A 20,713-nucleotide genomic window follows, 5' to 3' on the forward strand; every position below is an offset into this window, starting at 1 on the left:
GCGATGTGCCCTTTTTCGGAGTCTGACCAGAACACCGCGCGTTTCCCTCTTTTCGTAGTCGTTTCCTTGGGTCGCTGCAAGCGATCCATTCCGTTGTCCTGTTTGTAAGGCAGAACACAGGATCCGCGTCGCGGAAAACATATTCTTGGTCGTACTGATGGTGAGTTGACGCTGATCTTATATTCAGTAGTTCTTCTCGACTGTATGTAATGAAACCTAAGATGACCTGGGGTACTAATGTAAGAAATAACACGTAAAAAAACAAAAAACTGCATAGTTTCCTAGGAACGCAAAGCGAGGCGGCCATCTCAGTCGGCGCCGGAAGTTGAAGGAAGTTGTTTTTAAACCTTACAATGGGGTAGAAGCGGAACATTGCTAGAGAGTGATCCATGTGTATTAGCAGTAATGATTGAGAGGGGTTTTCCTACTGGAAAGAGTGGAAGGGTCCTAGATGAAGGAAACTGATATGGAGACTAGTGAAAGTAACAAAGACAGTGATAAAGAAAGTAAAGTGGAAAGATTCATGGTACTCATAATCTATCAGTTGATGTCAAATTGAATGTGTGTTGACAGTATGTGAATAGTAATATTAGTGGCTTTCGGTTAGAATTCTAAAAATGCAATATCTTAGTCATTTGAAGAAGCTACAGTTTTAATACAAGGTCACAAGATGAACATAGGGATTGAACCTTGGGATTGATATTATATTTGAGGCTGCCATCTGGTGTTTGGGTTAAAGATAAGCATGCTGTGGACTAATAGATAAGCCACCAGTGAAAGTGAGTGGTACTCACTGAACTCAGGCTGTAAGGGACACAGGTATGAATAATTGAATAAGATAAGTTTTTGACCATTTCCAAATGTTATTTCTCAATTCGATAGGTTGAATATACTAGTAATTTAAATAAGAAGGTAATGTCATCTAAAACAAGAATCTGTTTCCATTACGTGGAACACTGCCCAGAATTGGAGTAGATCCAAGTAAATGTTTTAGTAGTGAAAATTGAGCTGATAAGTCAGCACCAAATTATTTTAGGCCCTAGCGGACTTGTTAAACAACAGGTTTAATATTTTGACTAGGTGATGACCCAGGGACAGTTAGTACAGAACATATGTCAATGCAACCCAATTGTGGTAAGAGCCATGAAAACAATGGTTAAACATGAATTTCTTTACCTCTGAGTCTACAGATCCCTTGTGTATGTGGGTATTTTAGATTGTACAACCCAGAGTGAAGGGTTTGAAGTGCAGACTGGTTGTCTCTACACAAACGCTGATGAGTTATCTCGCCGCCTTGTGAAGAGGAAGACTGAAAAAAAAGGAGGGCTCCTGCCCACAGTGGTGGCAACTTAGGTGGCAGACAGGAGCTCAGCACCCTTGGAGAGCTGGAATAACACAAGACCTGAAGAGGGTGCAGGAAGGTGACCCGGTGTTGTCAACTGTTCGGGGCTGGTTGGAGACCAGGCAGTGGCCTGCCTGGAACAGAGTCTCCCCCCTGTGCGCAGAAGCCAAGGCCTCCTACTCCCAGTGGGACAACCTTGCCATTCACAATGGGGTACTGTTTCGAAGATGGAGGGAACCAACACACAACTTGTGGTGTGGCAGCAGCTTGTGCCTCATTCCATGCGTGCCCATGCCATCAAAGCTGTCCATGGGTTAGTGGGGGCAGGTCACTTTGGGTATACAAAGACCCTCCAACGCCTCCAAAGGAAACTCTACTGGGCTGGCTCCCACCAAGACACAGAACAGTATGTGCATGCCTGCAACATCTGTACTGCCCTGAAGGACCAACTGGACACTCCCATGCCCATTGCAGCAATATCAGGTGGGTCCTTTCCCCATGACAAAGGCAGGCAATCGATATGCATGTGTGGCCATGGACTATTTTACCAAGTGGCCAGAAGTGTACGTGGTCCCCAAAGTCTGTGAGAAGCTCAACAAAGTCTGTGAGAAGCTGGGGCTGCGCAAGACAAGGACCACCCCCTGTATCCCAAAAACAAAGGGCTCTTTGAATGGTTTAATTGGACTACGGTGATACAGCTGGCCACACTCACCTCCAACCACCAGAAGGACTGGAACTGACATCTGTCATTGGACATGTGGGCTTATCGATCAGCAGTGCAGGAGTCCACTGTCTGCACCCGAGCAATGCTGACGTTTGGCAGAATTAAACGCAGATTTGACCTTTGGAAGACCCCTGGAGCCGCAGGCTTGGAGAACCTCCACCTCTTTCAGCAGCACCTGGACACCGCCCTCGACTTTGCAAGGCATCGCTTGACGGAAGCAGGGTTAAAGCAGAAGAGGGCATACGACATCTCCTGTCGAAGTCAGCCTTTCCAGCCTGGCCAAGAAATGTGAATGTACAGCCCCTGGCACAAGCGTGGTCTGAGACCAAAACTAATGAGTCACTGGGAAGGCCCATGCATGGTTCTGGAACGACTTTCTGATGTGATTTAGTGCATCCAGCTTCAGACTCGTGGACAAGTTGTTGTCCTCCATCAAGATCGCCCTTGTGCCTTACCAATCTCATACACCTTCTGAAGTGGAAAGAGAAGACAAGAAGGTAGTTACTCCTCCATACAGCCCTGGACCATCGGACAATGCAGTGGTTTCTTGACCTGAGGGGCAAGGTCAGAATGGGACTCCCCACGGCCACCAGGGTGCCGCCGCCGCAGGCTCCATCTCGAGATCAGGATAGCACCCCCCATGGCAATCACGCCACCGCCGCCAAAGACCCCCGTCCAGGTTTAAGGACTTTGTGTTGGATTTTGGGGTTGTCAGGGACGACTGACCCCTTAGGTGGGTGCACTGTAGCAGCAACATCCTATTACAGGATCCAGAGGTGTAGCTTGTTGGAGGCATGGCCTTGGGTTAGCTCTGTTTGGCAACCATGGGTAAAAGTGTCATGCCAGTTCATGTATTATGTTGTATTCTGTTGATAAATGTTACGCTTGTGCACTGACAGTTCTGTTGTCTTAAAGGGGAATTATACTCTTGGGGAATCTGGTGTTGTTTTCATTATGTCTGAGGCATTTCTAGGACAGTGAGATGTGTTCCACACATAACTGCCCAGGAGTAAGACAGGTCAGGGCTTCACACACTGACTGGCTATGTAACATAATTGATGAGGGTTGATATTGGTTATGATTATGACTGTGGATGTGTTTCAATCTTACAAAATTATAGGCATGATGCAAGAAAGGATTCCAAACAGATAACAAGTATTGCATATCCAACAAGCTAGTTAGCTAAGTTTACTAGCAAACAGTGAGGAGATACAATACAACAATTTACTGTCGTAAATCTCTAAAACTGACACTGGTTTACTATAAAAATATTGGCCTAAGCATGCCTGATAGACATGGCTGTAGGTAGATACTGTCTGCCTACCTATCTAGGCTCATCTGTACGGTCTGGTCACTGTGGAAAGGTTGAGGGCTATGCCATATTTAATTCTATTAGGCTAGATATTGTTGTAAATGTAATCTATGTGCCTGTGCACATGCATGCATGCTCAACTAGTCTACCCTGATGTTGATGTTATGCTGGCACGGTTCAACTGTTGTTCAAACTGTACAATAGAATATATATATATATTTTTTTACAGATAATACTGTGTGGTGCCTGAGTTTCTTCCTGGTGTGAATTATAGATAGAGAAACATAATACCTTTGCCCGTGTGTGTCATTGTAGTAGAACTGTATCGCAAACTGTATCACTCTCGAGGGATTAGACATTATGCAGGATTTCAAGCAGATGACTCACGAGGAGCTGAATGGCAGTTTGATCATGACAACACTACTCCACAGCTTTACAAGTATTCCCTGAACTTATTGTACGTTTCTTTGAAATGACAATTTCCTCATGACCACCTCTCCCATCATATGATAATCACCAGTTCTCTTAGCTACAGATTACACCAGATAATGTTATTTAACCAAATAATTTTTGTATCCATAACTGGGAGTTACAGGATAGGTACTCTTTGCTGTAGCACAGAGAATTTTCAACCAGATGTCAGCAAAAATCTTTGGATAAATCACATTGTTGTGTTTAACAATCTGTAGCTACAGTTCTCTGCACTGTGTTTCTCTATACCTGAGACACACTCAGACACACTGAACTGTATGACACTGTTCATACAAATGTTTTGGTATGTTAATTTTACCGTATATAACATTTCTGTTGAATACCCAGTTGTCTTGTTTTTTATTTTTTTATTTTTATTTTACCTTTATTTAACCAGGCAAGTCAGTTAAGAACATATTCTTATTTTCAATGACGGCCTGGGAACAGTGGGTTAACTGCCTATGTTAGCATTGTTGCCAGTTAATTTTGTTCGTCAAGCCTACCAGCGTTTTCCCACTTGCTCCTGTCTGTTTTTAGTTCCTGTTTTCTAGTTTTCCCGGTTTTGACCAATCTGCCTGCCCTGACCCTGAGCCTGCCTGCCGTCCTGTACCTTGTCCCACCACACTGGATTATTGACCTCTGCCTGCCCTGAGCCTGAGCCTGCCTTGCTGTTCAGTACCTTTTGGACTCTTACCTGGATTACTGACTTCTGGCTGCCTGTCGTTTTGCCTGCACCCTGTTCAGGTAATAAACGTTTGTTACTTCGACACTGTCTGCATCTGGGTCTTCCCTATAACTTGATATTTTTCATTTTCTTGCACTGCATGGGTCACCGGTGCAGATGAATGCAGCATTGCTGTTTAGTGCACTCAAACTGTATTGTAGGTGAGTAGCCAGCCTAGGCTACTGCTCTAATGTTGCTGTAATAGGCCTACATGTTTCTCCTTTGCATTATGTTTTGTTGAAGGTTTTGTTTTTTGGTTGTTCATTGTCAAGTTTTAAAAACCAAAGCCAGACTTCAACATTTTAGTAGCTTAACTAGGACTGTGGCATGTGTCTGTCTGTACACTTTCTCTCTCTTGCTTGTTGTAAACAGGACACAACAATGCAGCAGAATTGAAGAAGAATTCACAGATGTGAAAGGATGTGTGCGCATCAGGCTGTAATTTAATAAAGTAGATGACTCAACTGTTAACTCATTTATACTTCCTTGTGTGTCCTATTCGGCCCACGGGCCTTGTGTTTGACACATGCCTATTAGACATGTCATGACTGACTGATGATGACTGATGATGACTGAGATCATTGCACTTGCTGGTATTTTTTTTTTTTACACCTTTATTTAATTAACTAAGTCAGTTAAGAACAAATTCTTATTTACAATGACGGCCAAAACCTAACCAGGAAAATGCTGGGCCAAATATGCGCTGCCCTATGGGACTCCCAATTACGGCCAGTTGTAATACAGCCTGGAATCAAACCAGGGTCTGTAGTGACGTCTCTAGCACTGAGATGCAGTGCCTTAGACTGCTGCCCCATTGACATTCCCAGCCTTAGTTACAGTCGTCCGTTTTTGTTAAAAATATTGAGTAATTGAAACTGAAACAGTGCATCCCGAATGGGTGGAGGCAGCAAACAATGTGTGATTTACAACTTGATAGCAATATTTTTGGGACTACCAAGAATTGTATTGGTGAATTACATTAGTCATGCATTGAACTGCATCCATCTATTCTCCAACAATGCCTTACTGTATGTCTTGGAATTTTGAGTAAAATAGAACCAATTTTTAAAACCTGTTATTTTGAAGTATAAACTGGAAATTTGATACTTTTGACTAATATACAAAAAAAGAAACATACCTTTTTCAGGACCCTGTCTTTCAAAGATACAGTAATTAGTAAAAATCCAAATAACTTCAAAGATCTTCATTGTAAAGGGTGGTTGATCCTGCCAGTAGCATATGCTTCTCTCAAAGATTAAGCCATGCAAGTCTAAGTACACATGGCTGGTACAGTGAAACTGCGAATGGCTCATTAAATCTGTTTCCCATGCTGTTTAAACACTATTTCCCATTCCGATTTGGAGGTGGAGGGCCCGTCATGGTCTGGGGCGGTGTGTCACAGCATCATCAGACTGAGCTTGTTGTCATTGCAGGCAATCTCAACGCTGTGTGTTACAGGGAAGACATCCTCCCTCATGTGGTACCCTTCCTGCAGGCTCATCCTGACATGACCCTCCAGCATGACAATGCCACCAGCCATACTGCTCGTTCTGTGTGTGATTTCCTGCAAGACAGGAATGTCAGTGTTCTGCCATGGCCAACGAAGAGCCTGGATCTCAATCCCATTGAGCACGTCTGGGACCTGTTAGATCGGAGGGTGAGGGATAGGGCTATTCCCCCCAGAAATGTCTGGGAACTTGCAGGTGCCTTGGTGGAAGAGTGGGGTAACATCTCACAGCAAGAACTGGCAAATCTGGTGCAGTCCATGAGGAGAAGTACTTAATGCAGCTGGTGGCCACACCAGATACTGACTGTTACTTTTGATTTTGACCCCCCTTTGTTCAGGGACACATTATTCAATTTCTGTTAGTCACATGTCTGTGGAACTTGTTCAGTTTATGTCTCAGTTGTTGAATCATGTTATGTTTATAGAAATATTTACACAAGTTAAGTTTGCTGAAAATAAAAGCAGTTGACAGTGAGAGGACATTTCTTTTTTTGCTGAGTTTATTATGATTGTCTGTTTGATTCATATCTGCAAAGTAGTTAAAACGCTGTCAGTTCCACTTTAAAAGTAGACTCAGAGGGGCTTTCACATATCATCTTATGATCTGTGCAATAAAGCATGTGTGAAATGCAAACGACCAGAGTACCAGGTATTGTGACCTGTCACCTGGAACATTTTTGCCTGTTGTAAACAAGCTAGCTAGCTAATGTCATGTGCAATCTAAAATGAAAGGTTTCTGGAGTATCCTTTAGGGGTTCTTTAGGGGAACCCCTATAAGGTCTTTGAAGAACCCCATAAAATAGTTATTTTAATGGCTCCTCAAAGAACCTTTTGGGGTCAATTTTGGAACTACCCCCCACTACCCCCCCCTGCCCTATTATTAATATGCATAACAATAACTCTGGCATGTTGATGTTAATGTGTTGATGTTCTCCGTATCCATAGCCAGAATGATTTTGTAGTGCATGGTGATCAAACAGGTTTCCTGTTATATTCAGAGGTGTAGGGAGGGTTAAGTCTGTGAATCCCAAAAATAGTAATTATACAGATGATTTAACAAAACATGCACATGACAGAATTCATACCTTGGTTGTTGTGGTGCATGTGAATGAAAAAATATATTTGATAATGGTTTTCATACACATACCTTGTCCATAATGTAGAGGCCTATGGGATATTCATTGAAGAGGTAAGGGAGGACGATGGTAAATGTGATCTTCATAACATACCAATACCAATTCACATACATTTGTATGCCTCCTCGTCTGTATACCTACAGACACAGAAGTGAGCAGTTTAGTCATCTGCACCCAATACAGCTAGCCTTCAACATATTCTTATAGCCTACATATTCTTACCTCTTTGTCGATTGAAATCCATTGAATTGTGTCCATTTTCTGTTTTAGAAGGATTTGCACAAATATGAAAAGATAGATGGTATCATCGTAAAACAATATGTAAAAATGTAGATCATACAAGGGACAAACCTTATTGAGAAGATCTTTACATTTTTCAGTTAAGTGCCTGCACCTGCTGTCCTTTCAAATCAAAATATTTCAGTTGGGCAGTTAGATTCCTGCGAGAACCCCCACCAACTAAGGAGGTTCCTCAATGGACCCCACCTCCTATGGGGTTCTTGGAAGAACATTTTGGTGACCATTTTCAGTGACAAGAACCCTAAGGTTCTTCGAAGGACTTTGAGGATATTAGAAGAACCCTTGTTGAACCCCTAATTTTTAGAGTGTAGAATATGGGTCTTGCTACTCCCAGGGGAATCACGGGTCTTGAGAAAGCAAAACGTATTCTGTAGAATTCTCACTAACGCTTCAGGAAATCAACCCAGGGTACAAAATTGCATATGTGAAAACGCAGTTCAGGCTCAGCAAGCGTAATTATGTTGCCGCGAGAAGTGCCGCAGATATTGATATGAGCAAGATGCAAGACTTTCACACTGTCACACACACTATCTGTGCATGTGCTTGGGTTCGCTTCATGCTGCTACAGTGGTAGCCAGAGGACCAAATCAGCGGAGCAGTTGAGCCTCCGCTTCAGTTAAGCATCACGCTTCAACGCTCTTAGTTGTTGCGGAAATGTGTTTACTTTCTGCATCTACGTCATGTCGATGATTTTACCTTTAAGATAAACACACGAGAGTTATTGAAAATGAATGTTTCTTTACATTATTGGAATTCGGAAATGTTGCCTTCGGAATTGTAGGCGGGGCGCAGCAGGTGCAATTTCCTCTTCTTCACCGCATGATGGGGCTGCGCCTCTCATAAATGCCTGCCCAGTGGGTTTGCATGCAACACATATGGAAACGTGAGGCCCATCTAAAGTGGCCCTTAAACACACTTCCAGAGACCAAGACCCAAGCCTTCGGGATTTCCAAAATACCTATATTTAAAACCAATGTATATAAATAGACAATTATTTAGGAGCAGACAAAAACAATACATAACATCTATGTAGCCTATAAGGCTTGCCTATGCATGCTAAGCAGCACATTAAAACATGATTTTTATGCACAGGAAAAGGGAGAAAGAGCAAGGCTGGAAGGACGGGTAGGCTACTTATTTCAGTACAAACAATTTGGGGATATTCAATGGAATTATTCTGTCAAACCTTGCTTTTAGACATAAAATAGGCCTATGTGATTAATTGGTTATAATGCACAGCATTAAATAGTGAACCAATTTACAGGCCTATTAATTATTGATTTATTTATGTCTTATTATTTGACAGATTTTTGCCATTTATTATGATCCCGGCATTGAATGTTTATCCTGCCCCTCATGTAACTGAGCCTTGACCCCGTACCAACACACCAACGTCACCCTGAAGCTGAATAACTTTGAGTCCCCTTTGGTTAGAACAAAGAATAACACATGCGGCCTCCTAGCAAATGTGGCAACAATGTAGCCTATAATTGATTAATCTATTTTACTCTTATGACAAAAAAATATATAAAACATTTTTGACATCACTCACTGGGTGTGAAATATCATATGTGGATCAAACATATCAGTTACAAAAGCCTAGTAAAAGAGGAGCAACATGTTTGTTTGCTTGCTGAGTTAATTAATAGACTACGAAATAAAAGTAAAAAGTAAATAAACAGTAAATAAATACATATTTAGGCCCTAGGTCTTAATACTTCCATTTAAAAAAAAAAACAGATTGCCGCTAGGAATTTGTGAATAGGCTATTTTTAGGCTAATCTATGTTAATTTGATTTACTTCGACAGTAATTGGTTAGACAATGAAACAACACAATGCTGCTTTAATATTTTACGAATGTTGACAATACCTATCAGCTGTCTGATGGACAACTCAATGTGAAATCACGCGCAGCTGAGACAGTCAGGTCAGAGAAATGATGCAGATTCCAGGACGCGCGGTTTAATAAGGGATTTATCCGGAGGGCAGGGGTTGGGGGAGTGACGGTATCTGGCTTTGTACACGCCCCTTTTTGTCAACTAGCGGGACAAGAAAGAGAGAGGCAAGCAGCAGCATCCCAGTCCCTAGAGCACCTCCATCTGCCCGGCTTCATGAGGAGCTGGACAGAACAGCCGGGACCCATCATCAGAATGTGGAGAGCAGTGCTTGCAAAACTTCTTATTCTATTAATTTTGTGTACTTTCCGCTGTCATTCACAAGGTAAGAGTCTCCTAAACTCATTTAAACACAGCCTTTATTGTGAACCTGCTATGATAGGTTCCTGTATATTTGCCTTCGAAAAGGAAATGTCAACCACTTGTTGCCTCGACAATAACATCTATGCGGTAGTGTGGCTGATTTGTAGTTAAAGGGGGACTGTTTTTTGAGGACATGATTTAACTAAAATGTTGATAGGCAAACAATCTAATATGTCTGTCAACAAGATTATTGTTTGCCTATCTATCAGAACAACAAGCCATGCAAGTTAGCCATGTGTGTGCAATGCGTGGCCTATTGGAATTGTTGGGCACTTTGTAGGCCTATAATAAAAAGTTATGTGCAATTTCTTTAAAAACAAAATCAAATTGTGACAAATCTACAAACTCTTTTGTCAGTTTTTTTCCCAGCCCTACAAATATTTTTTTGGGGAAGCCAATAAATACAGAATTTATTAATATAGTTTACAATATTTTAATTCTTTAACAAAACTATTTTACTCTAAAGCATTATTAAAGCTTGTATTGCGCAAAAAACCTCCCTCAGACAGATTTGAAGTTCTTGGATAACTTTTGCCTGAGCTTTGCCGTTGCTAGGTAACAGACGCGGACATGTGATTTGCTGACAATCTGTGTGGACTATAGCTTCTGGTACAAATACTAAGAGGAACTCAACAGCTTGCCTAGTGCGCAACCCATAAAAATGATAACTAATGACATAGCTGTAATTTAAGAGCTCATTTTCTTTCAAATTTTGTAGAAACGAGTAATATACCCGGCTTGATATATCTGAAATATTCTTGTGTTTTTCTTGTAGGCCTAGTTATACCCTAGGCCTACACTGCTGAAATTGTAATCTACTTTCTTTTTGCTCAACCCTGAGTATGTAAGCTCCTTAGTGTGAATCAAGCAACTAATTACGCTGCAGCTGCTGCTGCATGAAAGCGACCATTTCTACCTAACGAACAACGGGAAAAAGAGGGCATGTAAACAACAAGGGGAATGTTCTTGCAACCTCACACGTAGACATCCCAGGCTAAATAGACTATGTTTGTTCTTCATTTTTACCAGCTGTTGAGTTAGGCCTATATAGTCTACATTCCAAGACAATACAAAATAAGAAAGTAACACAAAATACATGAAAAAAGCCACAAATATTTGAATCAAATGTAGCAATTTAAATGATCCAGTGGCATTTTGTAGTACACAATATGTGCAAGCTAAGGATCTGAGCAGTCTTGGTCAGAATTAATTATAATATTGAATCAAATCAGGGCTTTGTCAGCATTGTCAAGTTAATAATTAGCAGGTTTGTCCCTTACAAATGATGATGTACCAACGATTTGTGTCCTCATAGGTTTAAAAAATCATTCAAGTTTACAGGTAATCAAAGTCATCTATTTCAATCGTGCATTTCCATGACAAGCAACAGAGCATCATGCACTTCCTGCATATTTTGCAGTTTGCATCGTGGCACCTGTTGAGCTCCTTAGAAATGTGAGGCAGGAATGGTTGATTGATTCCATATTCATTCAGCATGTTTGAGAGGAAATTACTAAAAGGGCTTTGGTGCAGGAGGACAGGTTACTTTCGCTAATCCATTGAGCCTAATTTCTGTTGGGTCAGCTTGATGATCTTTTAATGTGTGACAGACAATCTTTTGTTGCTCATTATCAAGAGGCTTTGAAAGTGTTGTAAAATGTGTGTGTCAGCATAATGGATAATGTGACACATTTGTAGGGCGATTTAATGTTACAGTAATGGGTAACTAAGGAACTGGACTTGGTGGTTGAATAACCTCCGTCATAGCTAGTTGACCATCTTTTGCTAGCATGCAGATTGTGCTGTTGAAAACATGTTTTTGCTGGTTAATTGTATGAATATTGGGTGTCTTTCAGTCTCTTTCAAACCTCAATCATTTGCCACAAACAGCCTTGGTCATTCAGGGTCTTATGAGAAACATGTGTGATTGATTTAGAAAAAAATGGATACAAAGTAAACCAGGATCAACAAGATCTTCTGTGTCTGTGGTACACATGTTGTATAGTACAATGGGAGTTGGGCTTGTCTTATTAGCATTTCCTATTACCTCAAATAGGTGTTTTCAGTTTGTTTCTCTCAATAATTGAGTTTAACCTATTTTTAGTTTATTTGTGCTACAGCATGTCACAACAAAAAACACTTGTGGGTTGATGTTGAAATTTCACATGGGGCAAAAAAAAACCTGGCCAGCATGTGCATACTAAACCTCACACATGCTGTGCCCTTTTCCGGTTTAGGCCTAAATCCTTGGACAACGGTAACGCTCTATTAGGGAACAGAAGTTGGGAACAGAAGTTAGCACAGTTGGCTTAAATGAAGGACTAATCCTTTCTCATTATACAGCGCTCTCAACCCAGGTCCCAGACTATTATGTGATGCATAGGGTGCAATGTTTAGGCTAACCCAATGCTCATGTAGTGTTGAGTGACAGTCTGTCAGAGGCAGTGAACCCAAACATTTGACCTCCCGCAGTAATGCAATGTAACGTCTCAATTTCTGCTGCTTCCTATATATTTCTAGTAAAATGTAGCTTAACACATAAAAAGAAAATCGACGAAGTACAGCTTCATTCCTCACACACTATTTCTCGCCTCCTTTTGGACCTATGCCACTGCCAAACTCCCTTGGGCTTTTCTCTGTTTTGTGTGAGGCAGTAAGAGCCAAAGTCAGTTGTTCAGCAGTTGACTGCATTCTATTGCATTGATTTCCATACGAAATGGAGCAGCAGCACTTCACTCTGACAGGACGGACGGATCCAGCGCTCCACGCTGCCAGCCGTTTTCTGGACGCACATTCAGAAAGTGCGAGGGGACGTACCAAAACAAGGCGGTAGTGATGAAAGAGGCTACACCTCTTTCAGGGGCCCGACATGATTGGAAAGAGATGTTTTGGGGAAGGGGTTTGTGGGGTGGGGTTTAGTTTGTTTTGTAGGAAGCTATACTGTATTCTGCATTCTGATATCCATCTCCATAGTCCCTTTGGCGTGTTGACATTTCCAGTTATGAGGTTTCAGCCCTGCTGGCTCTTGCATTGTTCCATTGTGATTTCACAGTGGGGTCTGAGGCATTGGGAGGCATCGTTCTAATGAAAATTCCTCTGCTGCTCCTCTTTGTTTGGCAGTAGTAGGGCTATTTTTCACTGTGGATGGTGTGGGGTTCTCACCTGCTGTGGGTTTAAGATGGCTAATTAGAAAAGACATGGTCAGAGAGATTAACAAAAAGAAAACAACACCAAACTAAACAAAACAGTCAAAACAAAGACACTAACAAAAAAGTGCCAATCCTTAGACAACAGATTCCTTATAGTATATTTGCATCATATTGGCCACTTTTCTCTTAACTTTCTCTTAATAGACTCTATTTTGACCATTGTTATTATATTTAGGCTTTTAAAAATCAATTTATCAATTTATTCCTGAAGGAAAGCTGTAGTTACTTCGATGACTTTAAAAAAAGACTGTGGCTGAATGTAAGAGCAGCTCACATTCATTGAAAAGTCCACTTTAGTCTGCCAGTCACCTTTCCCAGAACTGATACTGTCAGGAAACACTGGTTTCATTTGAAGGACTCAGAAGATTGGTTTCCTTTTGGCGAAGGTTGTTGAAAGCTGTTAACCTAATGTATAGCATACAGGGATTATGATCGTCCCCATTGTTGCTCGGAAGTCTTAGGAGTGTCCTTCCTCTCTTAGGAGTGTCCTTTCTCTGAACTTGAAGTCCAGTGATGCCTATTTATTATATTTTCACTCTTTAAATATTTTTGTTGTTGTTTTGTTGATTAGCTGGTGGACATTGACACGTGCAATTATACTTCTGGGTCAAGCAACGAGTGATCATGGTTTTATGACATTTTTGACAAAATGAATCACTATTTTCAGTAGTATCCTTGTAGTTGTCAATACACCCATGGTTTTCTTCTGATATCTACCGTATATTGAAAAATGTTACATATTCGGAGTATAATGATCGTAATGGCATGGTGCATGAGACTACTAACTGTCTGTTCAGGGGTACAGAGATAAACCCAAATGTCTTTCAGTGGTGTCACTGTGCCGCTCCGATACTTGTATGCACCGTTTGTCTTACCTGCCATGTTACAGATGATGCTGAAACCTTCGGGATCATTGCCTTGCAACAAAGGCACCCTTTGAGCTAATGGGGGAGCAATTTTATCATTAGTAAACTGAGCAGGAAAAAGGCTTGCTTCCCAATTGGCTGCTGAAGGAGTTAAATATGAAGCCCATTTGGCCGGTGTAGTTTAAAAGACGTTTGGTGGTGTCGGCTAATTATTCTGAGACAAAACCTTATGATATGAGAAGCCTCACAAGGCTTTTAGTGCAGTAGCACAGCCATGACCCCACAACTCAAGTGGAAGTGATCCATCTTTGAAGTGCCCATTACATAAAAGAGATGATTAACTACTGACTCGCCTATAATAAACTGTCTGCTTACACAAAATGTGCCAACTGAATGGGTTGAGATTTTTCAAGTCAATTCATTACAAATTGTTATGACTGTTTGAAAAGGAAGGAGCATTTCCTTTGGCTTTTGGCATTTGGTTCAGTAGCGGTCGTATTGTAAGTGTTCTTTTTTCACCTGTCAGAGGTTAATGCTTTGCCAGACTTGTTCTATAATAAGTAGGCAGAATCATAATATCAGTGTCCAACGATACCACTTTGGCCTTGAATAGCTTCTGGTGTCAATGTCCTACCAAAGGATTCACTAGGCTACGCTGGGGTGGCAGCATAGCCTAGTGGTTAGAGCGTTGGACTAGTAACCGGAAGGTTGCGAGTTCAAACCCCCGAGCTGTCGTTCTGCCCCTGAACAGGCAGTTAACCCACTGTTCCCAGGCCGTCATTGAAAATAAGAATGAATGTGTTCTTAATTGACTTGCCTGGTAAAATTAAAATATCATCAGAACCTGTGCAACCGAGGCTTTGCCAGTTGATCTTTATTTTAAACGAGAAGAAGAAAAAGGCGTTGGCAGGAGTTTCCTGAGCACAAGATCAAAAGACGACATCATACTCAGTAGAATGAGTGCCTTATTTTTAGCATGATGGTGTGGTGGGATTGAATATTCTTATTCCGTCACAAAATTGTCCGGTAGGTATATTAATCACGTTGGTTCATTTTTGTCTGCAATTGACCAGTGTCTTCATCTTTTGCAAGTCCTTATCATGTAACGTGCTCATATGCCTTTGGAATTTGAAGTAATTGGCTGATAGCTGTGGTGGGAGAGAAGCACTACATGAAAGGTTGCAGTAATAGAAACCCAGTGCACATGCTGATTGGTGATGGTACAGCCAGTTGGTGCAATGAAAATACCTGATTACAGGCATATTTGCTTTTAGGACAAGGACGAAATTGTGGTGTAGATATTGGTGGGGGGGGGGCAAACAGTAGACGGGGGACAGGGGGTCCTCCCCCGTCATTTTATTTAGCATTTTAAAACTGATTTCCTCCAATCTACACAGTTTGACATGACTTATTATGCTTCTCTTGAGGGGTATGTTGAGGGGTATTTTGAAAGTACAGTGAAGGTGGAAGGATAAGTGGAAAGATAAGTCATCAAATAGGCAAATATTAAGAAGACACAAAATATGAAGACTGAGTTGAATTATTATGATGTAGATATAATAAGAGTGTGAACATACCATGGACAAAGCCTGACACTTGTGGTGTTGAATGTTGATCCTGACTCCCGAGTCTCCCGACCGTGATCTGTCAGTATCCACTCGTCATTCTAAAAGTTTTCTTCTAATGGCAGAAATGCAGATGACAACGTGGTACTGTGGTACTGTTTTGGTAGATTCATTTTAGCCTGCCAGGGGTGCCGGGTCAGCGCAAGCAACGTTTTGAACTCGATGGAGCAGCCCCCCAAAATATTCCAGCCAATGGGGAAACCAGAACAGAATGTACTTCACACACTTCACGCACTTCCTCTTAAATCTGAGCCAAACTGACAGCACTATGACCCAATGAGAATGGGGGGAACACTGACTGAAATGAGTGGGGGAGGGGCACTAATAGACAGCGCGGCTGAGCGGAGGTAACGCATTCCGTCCCAACAGGGCCGGACTAACGCATTTGGGGCACCGTGGCACCTACTTCCAGGCTTTTTTTCCCCATGGGGCAGAGTGAAAAATTAGCAGTTTTGTAATGATATTCTAAACATTTTGTCAAGAGGCTGAAAGAAAAAATGTAAATCTAATTTCCTACCTACAATTCTAAACATTTTGCCATGGGACAGAAATAAAAATGTACTGTTTTATAGCTCATCTCATCCTATTCTTAAAATGTTGTCATGAGGATGAGAGAACATTTTGGCATTTTAAAGCTAATGTCCTACTATCCTACACATTTTGACATGAGGCTGAGAGATCATTTCGCAGTTTAAATAAAATATTCAGCAATTCTACACATTTTGCCGTAAGTTATGACGTGTTCAAATACTATATGGGGCCCCCCCAGACCTCCTGGGGGTGACCAACCAAAACATATTTAAGTTTTTTTGTATGGTTTTAAATCAATTATTGTGGGGGACGAATTCGGGGCACCGATCCCCCCAATATACTGTTCTGTATATTGGGGGGGATATATTCCCCCATCCCCTGTGGCAATTTCACCTATGTTGTAGAAGTTACAATCCATGTATTAATACGTTATGCTTTACATAATGATCAATGGATATCCCCATTGACACATTTATATTATGTGAAAATTGTTCATGAATCATTTTCAAAAAATCTTATTGTCCAAATTTGGAAATGTAATGTTTTTTTCTTATTAAGTGTTTTGTGTATCATTTGATTGGTGGGATGGCAGTGTTAGATTCAATGTCATTCCATTTGTACTACTGATTTGATTTCTCACAGTGTTGTTTGTTTCTATTTCCATGTCTTCAGTTTGTTTTGCAACTGAGGTATAAAACCTTTCTCTTCAGCACATATTTGACCAACCAGGGAGTGTGTTTAAAGGCAGTCGAAAAGACACTGTAGACTACCAACCACAGACATACACCACCAACCACCACCTTGCATCTCCTTTCGCAAAGAATTTGGGTTTAAGAGTTTTGCGGTACCACCTGGTACCACTATGTGTTCCAATTACATTTCTGACAAGGAACAGCATGTGCCTTAAATCACGTCAGAGAGAAACAATCAGAAATGCACATTCCAATTCAGATGGGTCTGACAGAACGCTCTGCCACTGAACTATGCTGCCTCAGTCGATATCTCCTGGAAAACGTCAGGGAAGGTAGAGTGGTGGTACCTTATCTCCTCAGATGCCACTCAGTGAGAACATCAAAAGGAGACTTGGGATGAGTGTGCTGAGGGTTGTATAACTGTCTGGAGGATGGCTGGCACGCTCATCTCCAGGTCATCTCAATGCTGTTACCAGCATGCTTCATCAATAAGAGACATTCCAAAACACACTTAACACTGTTTAGATGTTTTCATAAGAGACACTAAGAGTTCCAATTATTCATAGGAAGTAGTAGAGAGGGAAAATAAGAGCGGAAAATGTTTTCACATTTCTGACCTAATTAAAAAATACACATGATCATGATCAACTGATTAAGAGAATGGAGAATTATGCACCTGGGGACTGAAGGTATTACAAAAAAGTTTGGTCCAAAATATGGAATGAAGAGAACTTTAGTAGTAATAATGTTTTTTGTGTGTAAGAATCATCTGGCATTATCTTACTTAGACCTATTTGGACAGTGACACAATTTGCATAATTTTGGCTCGGTTTGCCACCACAATAGATTTGAAAGGAAAACAATCAAGATGTGCTTTAAGTGTAGACTTTCATCTTTAATTTAAGGGTTTTGTCAGAATTATTGTATGAACCGTGTAGGAATTCCATAGCCCTCTAATTTTAGGGTCTCAAAAGTAATTGGACAAACTAACAATCATAAATTAAATTGGGAGTTTTATTACTTGGTTGCAAATCCTTTGCAGTCAATGACTGCCTGAAGTCTGGAACCCATAGTCATCACCAGATGCTGGGTTTCTTCCCTGGTGATGCTCTGCCAGGCCTTTACTGCAGCTGTCTTCAGTTCCTGCTTGTTCTTTGGGCATTTTGCCTTCAGTTTTGCCTTCAGTAATTGAAATGCATGCTCAATTGGATTCAGGTCAGGTGATTGACTTGGCCATTGCAGAACGTTCTCTTCTTTGCCTTAAAAAAAAGTATTGGGTTGCTTTCGCAGTATGCTTCGGGTCATTGTCCATCTGCACTGTGAAGCGAGTTTTGAAGCACTTGGCTAAATGTGAGCAGTTAATATAGCCCTAAAAACTTCAGAATTCATCCTGCTGTTCTTGTTAGCAGTCACATCATCAATAAAAACATGGGAACCAGTTCCATTGGCAGCCATACATGCAATATTTCAATACATTTTCACCAATGTGAAAGATGTCACAAATTGTAAACACAGGACTCTATGACAAAGGCAATTACAATGTAGAGAACTGTTGCACTTGTGGTTAAGTTGCTCCTCAATCTCTCTGCAGCTAGTAGGAGATGCTCCAGTGAGCAGTTCAGCTGCACCAATGGGGCCTGCATCCCAGGGGAGTACAGGTGTGACCGGCTGACCGACTGCTCCGACGGGGCTGATGAGACAGACTGCCGTAAGTCCCCCAATGTGGCTTTACTTACCTTCTTGCCTCAGGCTCCTCTGGCATTTTAATCAATTTGTCAAATTAATAGGCTCGCTGACTGACAGAATGGCCACAATATGCTTCTTGTTGTCAGAGGTTGATTGCAGATTCCTTGGTGGATTAGTCAAGCTGAAGTCAGCTGCTATTCCATTATTGTGCCGACATGTTAGACTCACACTTTGGTAATTTCCCAATGTCAGAAACAATGCCAAGGTTGTTTGTGGTGCTAATAGAAAACTTACAGTAACTGTTTTTATCCTCCCATTAGCTTTTAGCATTTTTTCTTGTTTGCGGGTGTACATAATTCCGTACACAGCTTTATATTTCAGAGGTAAATTGCCACCATAACTTCATGGGGGAGCAGCCAAGGGTATATTTCACATGTAACCAGGTGGTTCAATAGGGGTGGGCCCTTCTACTGTTAATGAGATTAAAACAGGGTTAGAGCTGCTAAAATAATGATCTGCTAGCAGCGGACTGTTACATTTGGCTAATTGCAAGGGTGTAAAACTTCTTAAAAGATCGGTGTCCCGCTAGCGGGACAGTTTCCGGTGAAACTGGAGGTTGCGTAATTCAAACAAATTCTAATAGTTATTATGGATTTGAAACATTTAGGTATAAGTCTTATATCGTCTGAAAGCTTAAATTCTTGTTAATCTAACTGCACTGTCTGATTTACAGTAGCTATTACAGCGAAAGCATGCCATGTGATTGTTTGAGGACGGCCCCGCACATCAAAATATTTTTCCACTGGCACAGGTTTCATACATTCACATATAAAGATTAAATATTCACTTAATTTTTGAAAATCTTCCTATGATTTGTCATCCAAAGTGTCCCAGCTATAACATGTAGTGTCGTTTTGTTAGATAAAATCATTTTCTATATCCCAAAAAGTCTGTTTAGTTGGCGCCATCGATTTGAGTAATCCACTCGTTCAATTTGCAGAGAAAGGAATCCGAAAATCTACCCCTAAACTTTGTTTCAACAAGTCAAAATACGTTTCTATTTATTCCTCAGACACCCTAAAATGTAATCAAACTATAATATTTCTTTCAGTAAGAAGTATGTTCAATAGGAAACCGATTTTAGCAGGTGCACAACTTCGTCATGGCGCACAAAAACACAGATTTCCAAGACTGTGTCCTCTTATAAAAACGGTTATTTCTTATTCGTTTTTGAAGTTACACGCCTGAAACCTTGAACACAGACTGCTGACACCCTGTGGAAGCCATAGGAATTGCACCAAGGGAGCTATTTTATAATAGGATTTTCTCCTACCATATCTATTGTGTTATATTCTCCTCCATTATTTGAACATTTCTACAAACCTCAAAGTGTTTTCTTTCCAATGTTACTAATTATATGCATATCCTGGCCTCAGGGCCTGAGCTACAGGCAGTTTACTTTGGGCACGTCGTTCAGGCGGAAATTGAGAAAAAAGGGGCCTAGCCCTAAGAAGTTCATTAATGCTTGAGTACATGAGAACTTTATATAGGAATGTTTAAGACGACTGACATTTAAAACATTTGACGTTTGACATTTGAGACATGTTTAAGACATTTGACGTTTGACAGGGGAAAGGGTTATACACCTCTTTGAACAAATGATTTGTTTTGGGAATTGATGCTGATTCCTTATATTCCTTAAACATTCCACAGATGGTTTTGTTCTATGTCAGTCTAGTATGATTGGCCTGTTCTGGCATGTTCATTTCCTTCTTAGACTACCCTGAGTGTACAGAACTGAGGTGTGCCAACGGTGCCTGTTATAACCAGACTCAGCGCTGTGACCAGGTCGTGGACTGCCGTGACGCGTCAGACGAGTCCAACTGCAGTAAGTGTCTACTTCTGGCCGTGACGCATGATCACGCATTCAGCCAGACCCTCTACCTGAGCAGCAGGGTTGAGATGAAGAACTTATAAATACAGTCAGTTGCTGAAGGGGTTTTGTGTCTGCTTTCTACAGCACAGCACTGCAGCAGTGGCCTGTTCCAATGTGGCAACGGAGAGTGTGTCCCTCAACGCTATGTCTGTGACCACGACGACGACTGTGGAGACAGGAGTGACGAACAGAACTGCAGTGCGTACCTCTACCCTCCTTGCACCATTGCTGCTATCTGAAAACCTTGAGTCTGCAGCTCTTATCTTAACTCCCCAGATAGATTCTCCCCCTAACCTGGACTTAATCTGACCTTTTCTATGTGCTCTCTCGCTCTCTCTCTCTCTCTCTCTCTCTCTCTCTCTCTCTCTCTCTCCTCTCTCTCTCTCTCTCTCT

At 41.3% G+C, this 20,713-nt stretch overlaps 1 protein-coding gene across 5 annotated transcripts in view; it reads left to right on the forward strand.

Annotated features, from left to right (window-relative positions):
- The first annotated feature begins 9,594 nt into the window (after positions 1-9,594).
- The window catches only part of LOC118367093 (low-density lipoprotein receptor-related protein 2-like), a 58,256-nt gene continuing 47,137 nt past the window's right edge, over positions 9,595-20,713 (forward strand). For all 5 annotated transcript variants that reach the window (XM_052493821.1, XM_052493822.1, XM_052493824.1 and 2 more), the window contains exons 1-4: positions 9,595-9,737; positions 18,290-18,406; positions 20,162-20,272; positions 20,405-20,518. In XM_052493821.1, coding sequence (XP_052349781.1) covers positions 9,629-9,737; positions 18,290-18,406; positions 20,162-20,272; positions 20,405-20,518 — 451 coding nt within the window. In that variant the 5' untranslated portion in view covers positions 9,595-9,628. The remainder of the gene's footprint in view (positions 9,738-18,289; positions 18,407-20,161; positions 20,273-20,404; positions 20,519-20,713) is intronic.

The sequence above is a fragment of the Oncorhynchus keta genome, chromosome 34 (genome assembly GCF_023373465.1).
Source record: "Oncorhynchus keta strain PuntledgeMale-10-30-2019 chromosome 34, Oket_V2, whole genome shotgun sequence".
In the NCBI taxonomy this organism is placed as follows: Eukaryota; Metazoa; Chordata; class Actinopteri; order Salmoniformes; family Salmonidae; genus Oncorhynchus; species Oncorhynchus keta.